Source organism: Oncorhynchus kisutch, unplaced genomic scaffold (genome assembly GCF_002021735.2).
Source record: "Oncorhynchus kisutch isolate 150728-3 unplaced genomic scaffold, Okis_V2 scaffold1524, whole genome shotgun sequence".
Classification (NCBI taxonomy): Eukaryota; Metazoa; Chordata; class Actinopteri; order Salmoniformes; family Salmonidae; genus Oncorhynchus; species Oncorhynchus kisutch.
Genome location: NW_022263469.1, coordinates 10,305 through 21,603, shown reverse-complemented (window position 1 = coordinate 21,603; position 11,299 = coordinate 10,305). Strand labels below are relative to the sequence as shown.

General features: G+C 47.4%; 1 protein-coding gene across 1 annotated transcript; it reads left to right on the top strand.

Annotated features, from left to right (window-relative positions):
* Window positions 1–938: 938 nt before the first annotated feature.
* Window positions 939–8,537, top strand: LOC109880853 (phosphatidylinositol 4-kinase type 2-alpha). Its single transcript, XM_031818619.1, has 9 exons — window positions 939–1,476; window positions 3,450–3,650; window positions 4,215–4,346; window positions 5,505–5,658; window positions 5,765–5,823; window positions 6,046–6,145; window positions 6,327–6,460; window positions 6,562–6,621; window positions 7,457–8,537. The coding sequence occupies exons 1-9, from the start codon at window positions 1,138–1,140 to the stop codon at window positions 7,616–7,618; spliced, it is 1,341 nt and encodes a 446-aa protein (XP_031674479.1). The 5' UTR covers window positions 939–1,137; the 3' UTR covers window positions 7,619–8,537.
* The last annotated feature ends 2,762 nt before the right edge of the window (window positions 8,538–11,299 follow it).

Sequence of the window (11,299 nt, the reverse complement as noted above, 5' to 3'; positions counted from 1 at the left end):
TAATGTGATATTAGGCATTTCATGTTATCACATTTCTGACACAAGGCCTATCTGAGACTAACTATACACTGTTTTATTATCTCTCAACTTCCTGGTTAAATAACAAATTACATTCTAATTCTTCTCCCTCTGGAAATTAATTCATTTGGTCATCATTTACCACTAGTCCATTGATCTGCAGCCTTTCTACAAAATCTATAGCCCTATACTATGGCTATGCTATATGCTGCTTGCACACAATGTAAACATCTCACCTCTACAGAATGACTACCTGTAGTTGGCTTATTATAGGGCTATACGCATTATAGGGCTATACACATTTTGCATTAAGTGAACCTTATAGCAGTCTTCTTCCATGACTGATAGTAGGCTATTGATAGAAGGCTATGTTATTAATACAATACTGATTTTCAGTGCTTTCAAAAGCCATCATCTGACTTGCCTAGTTAAATAAAGGTTAAATTAAATTAAATGCAAAGTCGAGGTCGCTACTCCTAGTGGTGTTCCGGGGGAACTGCAGTGTGGTCGTCAAAATGTATTAAAAAACACGTCCCAGGGATGTGTCCTTTGGGGACCTCTAACTAATGTGACTGGCAGAACGGGTGTTGTATGTGGAGGATGAGGGCTGCAGTAGATATCTCAGATAGGGGGGAGTGAGGCCTAAGAGGGTTTTATAAATAATCATCAACCAGTGGGTCTTGCGACTGGTATACAGATACGGCCAGTTTACAGAAGAGTACAGTGATGTGTAATATAAGGAGCATTGGTGGAAAATCTGATAGACATCGGTCCCCGATGAAAACGTTTGAATACCACTGATTTATAAAGAGTTTTGATTCGTTGTCTTGTATTTAAATTGTGTGGCACTTTTTTGTCACGTGCTTCAAGGGGGCGTTATGAATCCAGCCAATAGTTGCGTGCACAAAGAACCTTGACGGCCGGATGATAGCTCTGATTGGCCAAACACTCCAACAATCACCAACTGGGCCCGCCTCTTCCCGGAAGCTGACTGTCAGCTGATTTGTTTTTATTGACAACGGTGACGTTACATTATCGGTAAATATCCTGAACACAAAAGCTCATCCCTTCGTCTTTCCCCCTTTTCTCTCTACATATCTTTCCTCCGCGTACCCCGGTATGGACGAAACTAGTCCGTTGGTTTCCCCGCTACGGGACTCCAACGACTTCGGCTTCTGCCCCACCGAGCCCACCAGTCCCCGGGGCGGATTTGGAGGCACGCCGGGCTCGGTGGTTCGCATCCCGGCAGGGAGTCCGGAGCGCAGCCGGGAGAGACAGCCGTTGTTGGACCGGGACCGAGGAGGTTCACCACGGGACCCGCATAGAAATGACTTTTCGGAGGATCCCGAGTTTCGAGAGATCATCCGCAAGGCGGAACGCGCCATCGACGAAGGGATCTATCCGGAGAGAATCTACCAGGGATCCAGCGGCAGCTACTTTGTCAAAGATTCACAAGGGGTAAGAAAGAGTGAAAAGCATTGAAAGGAGATCACAATCGATCGATTTAGCTAGGTCACCTAAACAGTTATGGATTGCATGTCGTCATATTTAGCTAGCATATATAAGATAACCACGACACTTAGTTTTATTGTTTATGAATGACATCAAGGAGATTGACAAGTCCATTAGTTCTCATCCTTGAGTAATGATGTCTTGTGCGTCTTTTTATTGTCCAGAAGGCTACACTGTTGTAGGTAAATTCCTCTTGTACTCTAAAAGTGGACAAGGCCTCTGGTTTGTTTCCTTCAGTATGACCTGCAAATATATCCTCCCACCGGAGAAACCGCCCGGGGAAACAGGTGTCTAACTTCAACCTCCATTGTCCTGTTTGTTCTCTCCAATGTGGCCCCGTTCTGGTGTTGTTTATTGACTGTACTTCCATACAGTAGAGTTGACCCAGTTACAGTCTAGCCAATCTCTTATCTGGAACAGCTGTGTCACTGTGGCAACACCAGCTGAGGAGCCTAGTGCCCTCTACTCACTCTCATGTGTTGGCCTCGACTCGCGGATAGACTTTGTGTGTGTCTGTGTAACGCAGGGACAAATGACTCACAAATGGCACTGTATTCCCTATATAGTCCACTACTTTTGACCAGAGCCCGAACACACACGTACACTCCCACACAGCTTCACGCAACACAGTCTATCCGTCTGCATCGGCAATCAATCATTGTTGCGCTGAACTCATGGGGTTGTAATCACCCACACACTCTTGGTAATAATGATGAATTGTCACGAGGTTTGTTGGGATGGAAAATAGTGCTCTTTCTATTTGATTGAGCTCCAGTCTAGAGAATTCTAACCAAAATCTGATCTTTGGATAGAAACATGAGGGAGAAGCAAACTATGGTGACTTGGTGCACAGACATAGACCTGGTACTAGTAGCAACTTACCCAACATTTATCATCTGAAACTCCACGATGCGGTCACATTTGTTGGTTAAAAATGGAAGTGTCTCTGTGGACCTTGGAGGTCCTGACGTGTCGGGGAATCCACCAGATTCACTTCCTGTATGTGTAATTCCAAACAAGCACAGCCAGGTCTGTCTATAGTATTGTATCGACCCTGTGTGTATAAGCACAGATATCTGCTCCGCCATGAAACATGCTCCTGTGGCAGTCGAGTAGTTAACAGAACAGTGTTGGTACAGTATGAAGCATGTAGTAGTTAACAGAACAGTGTTGGTACAGTATGAAGCATGGTAGTAGTTAACAGAACAGTGTTGGTACAGTATGAAGCATGGTAGTAGTTAACAGAACAGTGTTACAGTATGAAGCATGGTAGTAGTTAACAGAACAGTGTTGGTACAGTATGAAGCATGGTAGTAGTTAACAGAACAGTGTTGGTACAGTATGAAGCATGGTAGTAGTTAACAGAACAGTGTTGGTACAGTATGAAGCATGGTAGTAGTTAACAGAACAGTGTTGGTACAGTATGAAGCATGGTAGTAGTTAACAGAACAGTGTTGGTACAGTATGAAGCATGGTAGTAGTTAACAGAACAGTGTTGGTACAGTATGAAGCATGGTAGTAGTTAACAGAACAGTGTTGGTACAGTATGAAGCATGGTAGTAGTTCACAGAACAGTGTTGGTACAGTATGAAGCATGGTAGTAGTTAACAGAACAGTGTTGGTACAGTATGAAGCATGGTAGTAGTTAACAGAACAGTGTTGGTACAGTATGAAGCATGGTAGAAGTTAACAGAACAGTGTTACAGTATGACACATGGTAGTAGTTAACAGAACAGTGTTACAGTATGAAGCATGGTAGTAGTTAACATGCAGCACCTGTGGAGAAATTTCTCCCTGTCTCCTCTGCATATTGTAACTTCACTCATCCCATCTTTTACCAATGTTAGATTTGCTCACAGCACAGGTGAGTTTGCAATTAGAAAATGCCTACCTAAATCTCTCTCTGTTTCTCTTTGTAGAAGATCATCGGTGTGTTCAAGCCTAAGAACGAGGAGCCTTATGGTCAGCTGAACCCAAAGTGGACCAAGTGGCTCCAGAAGCTGTGTTGTCCCTGCTGTTTTGGACGGGACTGTCTGGTCCTGAACCAGGGTTATCTGTCTGAGGCTGGGGCCAGTCTGGTGGACCAGAAACTAGAGCTTAACATAGTACCCAGGACCAAGGTAGGGAGGGGTTAGACACACACACTGAACCAGGGTTATCTGTCTGAGGCTGGGGCCAGTCTGGTGGACCAGAAACTAGAGCTTAACATAGGACCAAGGTAGGGAGGGGTTAGACACACACACTGAACCAGGGTTATCTGTCTGAGGCTGGGGCCAGTCTGGTGGACCAGAAACTAGAGCTTAACATAGTACCCAGGACCAAGGTAGGGAGGGGTTACACACACACACACTGAACCAGGGTTATCTGTCTGAAGCCTGTGCGATCAAAAACTAAATACAGTCCCCGGGGCCAAGGTAGTGGTTAGGCACACACACTTAGGCACGCAGGTACACACACAGGTACTGGGAGATCCTGCGTCAGGGCTCTCTCTTGATTTCCTTCATTCTCTCACTCACTCACTCACTCACTCACACACACTCTCTCTCTCTCTCTGTCTCTCTCTCTGTCTCTCTCTCTCTCTCTCTCTCTCTCTCTCTCTCTCTGTCTCTTGTCCTCTCTATCTACATCTTCTTCACCCTCTCCTTCTCTCCACCCTCTTGCCCCCCACCCCATCTCTCCACTAGGTTGTGTACCTGGCCAGTGAGACGTTTAACTATAACGCTATAGACCGGGTCAAGTCCAGGGGTAAGAGGCTGGCTCTGGAGAAGGTACCCAAAGTGGGACAACACTTCCACAGGATCGGCCTGCCTCCCAAGGTACGTCTGCTGCTTTCTGGTTGTGTTCCAAAGGGTACCCTATTCCCTTTATAGTACACTACTTAGTTCACATACTATTCTTGAACTACAGGCCGCCCAGAGGGAAATGCAGGATGAAGGGTTTTTAAAGTGAATCCTTAATTGAAGTAAAGAGATTTAGCAGATTAAAGTTTTAAAGTTGAGACTTTACTCTAAAACTTCTCCATTAGGATCTGTGATTTCCTCTAGATTTATGATGACTCTCTCTCTCTTACTCTCTTCCACCCTCTCTCTCTCCTACCCTCTCTCTCTCTCTCCTCTCTCTTCCACCCTCTCTCTCTCTCCTACCCTCTCTCTCTCTCCTCTCTCTCTCTCCTCTCTCTCTCCTCTCTCTCTCTCCTCTCTCTCTCCTCTCTCTCTCTCCTCTCTCTCCCACCCTCTCTCTCTCTCCTCTCTCTCTCTCTCCTCTCTCTCCCACTCTCTCTCTCTCTCCTCTCTCTCCCACCCTCTCTCTCTCTCCTCTCTCTCTCCTCTCTCTCCCACCCTCTCTCTCTCTCCTCTCTCTCTCCCACCCTCTCTCTCTCCTCTCTCTCCTACCCTCTCTCTCTCTCCTCTCTCTCCTCTCTCTCCCACCCTCTCTCTCTCTCCTCTCTCTCCACCCTCTCTCTCCCACCCCCTCTCTCGCCTCTCTCTCCCACCCTCTCTCGCCTCTCTCTCCCACCCTCTCTCGCCTCTCTCTCCCACTCTCTCTCTCCTCTCTCTCCCACCCTCTCTCTCCTCTCTCTCCCACCCTCTCTCTCCTCTCTCTCCCACCTCTCTCTCTCCTCTCTCTCCCACCCTCTCTCTCCGCTCTCTCCTCTCTCGCTCCGCTCTCTCTCCCACCCTCTCTCTCTCTCCTCTCTCGCTCCACTCTCTCTCCCACCCTCTCTCTCTCCTCTCTCTCCCACCCACTCTCTCTCCTCTCTCTCCCACCCTCTCTCCCACCTCTCTCTCTCCCACCTTCTGTCTCTCTCTCCCACGCTCTCTCTCTCCTCTCTCTCTCCTCTCTCTCTCTCCTCTCTCGCTCCGCTCTCTCTCTCCCACCCTCTCGCTCTCCTCTCTCTCCCACCCTCTCTCCCACCTTCTGTCTCTCTCTCCCACCCTCTCTCTCTGTCTCGCTCTCTCCCTCCTGTCCTCCAGTTGGGTTCGTTCCAGATCTTCGTTGAGGGCTTTAAGGATGCAGACTTCTGGCTGCGGAGGTTTGAGGCAGACCCCTTGCCAGAGAACACCAACAGACAGATGCAACTACAGTTTGAGAGGCTGGTGGTCCTCGATTACATCATCAGGAACACAGGTACGTAACCAAGGCAATGATGGTGAAGAAGGACAAGCAGGCAGGCTGACACCTGTGTGAATATGTGAAAGGTGCATTAAACTCTAACACCTCTCTGTCTCCACAGATCGGGGAAACGATAACTGGCTTCTAAAATATGACTGTCCCATGGACCAGGGGAACCGGGTAAGCACACACACACACACACCCACACACCAGAACAGGCACTGAAACCTTGTGTGTGTGTCTGTTCCTTTTTCGGTGTCTGTTCTGGGGGGGGGGGGGGGGGGGGGTGTACTCTTATGCACTTATGTCTGACTCAGAGTGCTCTCTTTCCACCTCTCTGTCTTCCCCCCTGTCTATCACCCCTCCTCTCTCCCTCCTCTCCCGTCCACTCTCTCTGTCCAGGACACAGACTGGGTAGTAGTGAAGGATCCTATCATCCAACTAGCTGCTATAGACAACGGACTGGCCTTCCCTCTCAAACACCCCGACTCCTGGAGAGCCTGTAAGCACCGCCTTCTGCCTCCTCGACCAATCACTGAACAGCTTGTAGAGATGCTCTGACCAATCACAGAGCAGTTTGTAGAGATGCACTTTCCCACTGACCAATCACAGAGCCCCCACCTTCTCTGTGACCAATCATTGCATTTCTCACTAAAGTTTGTTAATTTTTTGACCAATCGTAGACCCGTTCTACTGGGCGTGGCTGTCCCAAGCCAAGGTTCCGTTCTCCCAGGAGATAAGAGAGCTGGTTCTTCCCAAACTGGCTGATCCCAACTTTATCAAAGATCTGGAGGAAGACCTGTACGAACTGTTTAAGGTGAGGAGGAGGGAGGGAGCCAACTTCAAACGGAATTGATTATCCAATCTTTGATGGTGTTTCTATTTGAGTATTTTTGACCCTTGACCTGTGTGTTGCAGAAAGACCCAGGCTTCGACAGAGGGCAGTTCCACAGGCAGATAGCTGTTATGAGAGGACAGGTATGTTTTAAATACAACATGCCTCTTTTTAAATAATATATCCAGGAAAACTTCAATTAAACACAGAGTCTCAAAACACCGCCTGTCCATTTTTAATAGCCTGGGAATCGGCACACATTTCAGCAAATAAAAGCCGGGTCTAGATGAATTGTTTACAAGTGAAAGTCTGTGAGTAACGTCATTGGATGAGACAGCAGTGTGGTTTGACGTGGTCGGCTCAACTACAGCCGATACGAGAGACTGAAGGAGCGAGAGAATGGTGCAGAAACATGAACTCTGGGGTTACTAGGCAGTCTAGTCTCTGCAAGTCTAACCTGCGATGGATGTGTTACTCTAATGTTTATACTGGTCACAATAAACCGCGTGGTAGTCTTCTCAACCTTTTTATTGGGCAAAAGCTGTGCGCATTAAGGAAATAGAAGCCCGTCTCTAGTAAGCGCCGGTCGTGTTCAGTGATTGAAGCAAATAAATGTTGGGCTGTTAATTGAAGTTAACTTGGAAATAACCATGTAGAAATAACTTCTCATTTTTATTTTACCTTTATTTTACCAGGCAAGTCAGTTAAGAACAAATTCTTATTTTCAATGACGGCCTAGGAACAGTGGGTTAACTGCCTGTTCAGGGGCAGAATGACAGATTTTGTACCTTGTCAGCTCGGAGATTTGAACTTGCAACCTTTCGGTTACTAGTCCAATGCTCTAACCACTAGGCTAACCATTCTTTGTAGATCAGTCAGTCACAAATGACCCACAATGCATCACAGATGTCATGCCCTTATGGAGAGTATCCAACCTGTCGGTCTCACTCTCACCCCCCCCCCTCTCTGGTGGCCTAGATCCTGAACCTCAGCCAGGCTCTGAAGAACAGTAAGACCCCCCTCCAGCTGGTCCAGATGCCTCCAGTTATAGTAGAAACAGCCAGAGCACCACAGAGGGCCAACAGTGAGTCTTACACACAGAGCTTCCAGAGCAGGAGACCCTTCTTCACCCGGTGGTAGAGGAGGAGGAGTGTGCAAGTGTGTACGTCAAATGTATGTGTTTAAAGGGCAAACGAGTGAGGAGTCTCTCCTACCCCCGCCCTCTCCGCCCTCTCCTACCCCCAATGGACACAGACGGTATTGAGAATGACTGAGGAAGACGAGGAGGACTGAGGACAAAAGGAAGAGAACGCATATCCCTCCGTCTGTTTGTCTCTGTGCCTTGTGTGGATGTCAAAGATGATGATGATGATATCTTCCTATAAGGAATGGAGTCTATATGATGGGCTTAGTAAACTCCCTTTCTATGGAGGTGCACACAGTGTATGTCCCAAAAGGAGCCCTACTCCCTAGTGCACTACTTTTGACCAGGGCCCATAGGGTTCCATCTGGGAGACAGACACTTAACTCAGCCACTGCAGTTTTAAAGCCTCTCTCTCTCTCTCTCTCTTCCCCCCCGGTTTGGTTGAGAGGTGCTGTTGCATTCCTTATGACGGCCACTCTGTGGACAGCAGCAGCCATGCGGACTCATTGCTCTCATGGCTCTCTACTGCCCCCTTTGTCTTGGGATGAGGAACTGCAAGGTACTGCAGCGCGTTGGAAGTTTTAGGGGGCCACATTTGGAGAAACGACTACTTTTCCCCTCTTTCTGAAAATAACAGGGGAAAAGTAGATCAGATTTTCCTCTCCGCCATTCTGTAGTCCAATACATGTACGATGTCTCCCATCGCTTCTGTCTACTTTGATTTCTGGTAATTCGTTTTATAATTTTTCATTCTTGTGGGAGAAAGATGGACATGTTTTTTTTGAAAACACACTATCAGGACTTCCTGTTGCCACAGATTCTAACTGACCTGAAATGTATTGTGACATTTGCACTGTATAATTTGCCTGTAATATATTTAATGAAAGACTATAACAGAACTGTATTACATTAATACCATGTATCTTGTCGTTTGTTTTGATAAATGTGTTTTTATTTAGAGAGAAGACTTTATTCTTATTTCCCCCTCACTTTATTTGGTGAGGACATTCATCTGTTTGTTAGACAAACCTATGCACACAAATACATATAGGCAAGTTTACTTTGCCAGTTATAGTAGAAACAGCCAGAGCACCACAGAGGGCCAACAGTGAGTCTTACACACAGAGCTTCCAGTGCAGGACACCCTTCTTCACCCGGTGGTAGAGGAGGAGGAGGAGGAGTGAGGACAAAAGGAAGAGAACTCATATCCCTCCGTCTGTTTGTCTCTGTGCCTTGTGTGGATGTCAAAGATGATGATATATCTTCCTATAAGGAATGGAGTCTATATGATGGGCTTAGTAAACTCCCTTTCTATGGAGTTGTCCCAAAAGGAACCCTATTCCCTAGTGCACTACTTTTGATTTGCATGTTTATGTGTCAACCATAACCCTTAAGCGGATAGTTCACTCAAACTAAATCTTAGTTTTATTCATTAGTCCACCGTTGGACCACTTTCACTACAGAGTGACAACTGTCCTGTGTTTTACATCACAGTTAATGCTGTGTAAATGTCTTCCCATGTTGTTTACACCTGTCCAAGTCCTTTCAGGTTTAGTTGTAGGTGATCTACCAGGTATAGCTTTGTTATAGAGAGAACCATTTCTAGTGTTACTGGCTTTTCTACGAAGTCCATGCCTTTGGGATGTTTGGACCACACACAGGCCGTGTTCGAGAGGATCAAAACCGCAATGTATCATGGGCAAATTGTAACTGACCGACTGAACTACAAATAATGAGTTATTTGATGCAAGGTGATTTGTAGATTCGACAGTCACCTGCAGTCGTTTTGATGCTCTCGAACACAGCCATAGTCACCTGCCGATAGTGTTGTAGATCGGTCTGTCTGCTCTGATCAGTCAGTGAAGAGTGACTGAGCAGGATTGATAATGCTCTCAAACAGTCATTGATGTTGCCAGTTCTCTCCCTTCCTTTGGTTAAAGTGACAAAGTCTCGACAAGTAAGGTTACGAAAACGTACTTCATTTAACTCCACACATGGCAACTCTGTATTGAACGACACCTCGCTCTGATTGGTGGGAATGGAAAAAGGACCAATCACAGAGCAGCTTTACGACACGTTTTAAGTTCAGCAGGCCAGCGCTCATTTCTCTCCATTGGCTCAGTGTAGAATGCGATGGAGGTAGCGTTCTGGGTCCCTGGTTCCCTCCTGCCTCGTCACGGCCCCCAGCCTCTCCAGATGGGGCCTCTCTGAGGGCTTCTGTGCGTCGGTCAACTGGGCGCCCCCCTCTGCACCTGTCGACCCTCCAGGGAGGGGGTCCAGCTCTCCAATATCACTGGGGTCCTCCTCTTCATTGTCCTCCTCAGGGTGGTCCAAACCCTCCTTAATCCTGGAAGGAGAGGAGGGAGAGCATAAATGGGAGAGAAGGAAGGAAAGAGTGAGGGATAGAGAGAAGGGAAAGTGAGAGAGAGGGAAGTAGGGAAGGAGAGAGGGACGTCTCTTTAAAACAAAGTCACAGTGGAAACATATCTGGAAGTGGTATTTCAGGCCCAACCCTGCTTCTACCTACGCGGTTACTTCAGGGCCTGTATGTATCAAAGCTTTCAAAGTAGTAGTGCTGATTTAGGATCATGTTTTGCCTTTTGGATCACAAGAATAAGATGGGGGATGGGGGATCTGATCCAAGATCAGCACTCCTACTATGAGATGCTTGATACATAGGGCCTCAGATGTGCAAACACTGACATGGGATAGAAGAAGAGACCATAGAGATCATTAGAAGCCTGACTACCACTAATTTAATCGATCTGTCAGTTAAACGTAAGTTAAATGTGGAGAGTCTATCTAGTCAGGTGGAGGATGTAGTTAAAGGATTTGAGCTGATCTGTCTGTTGATGCCAGACCAAATACCCTTGACCTGGTTTCCACTCTCTTTAATTATCTGTCTCTCTGTCTCCTCTTTCCTTCTCTCGTTGTGCTCTCTCTCTCAATCTCTCCATCTGTCCCTAACTCCTTTCTCTCCCTTCTATCCCTCCTCTCTCTTACCTGAGGTGTCCAAATGCTTTCAGCAACTTGGGTTCTCTGTGTCCCTCCGTCCTGATACCACTCCTGCTTCTGGCTCTCACCCTGAACCCCACCAACGCCTGGGCCAGCCCTGCATCCAGCTCTCCCTCCTCCTCCTCTTCTTCTCCTCCCTCTCTCCCTCTGTTTCGCTCTTCTCTGCCCCACACCAGTCTTGCCCGCTGCTCTGCGTCCCGGTCCCCGGCCACATGGAACAGCCGTCTTAGCTGACGCAGATTTACCCCCGCGAAGATGTTGGAACATCCCGACTTCCTGCTTCGCCTCTTTTCAGGCTGCCAGAGCAGGGACGGACCTTCCTCCACAGAGGGGTGTTCCGGGTCCTCCATAACCCTCTGAGAGAGGGGAGATGGAGGGGTGAGGAGGAGAGAGGGAGGGATGAGGTAGTAGGAGGGATCAGGTTGATGAGAGATGGATTGAAAGAATAGAGGGATTCCAAGACAACTCCGTCAGCACCTGCAAACAAACAGACATCAATCATTAGCTAAATGTCGCTAGCCCCTGACCTGGGCTGGCAACTGCCCAGCAACCTAGATAGTCTGTTTTGTAGGATGACAGCATTATCCTTGAGCCTCAGACCACACAATGTCTGCATCCCAAAATAGCTCCCTATATAGTGCACTCTGGGCCCTGGTCAGAAG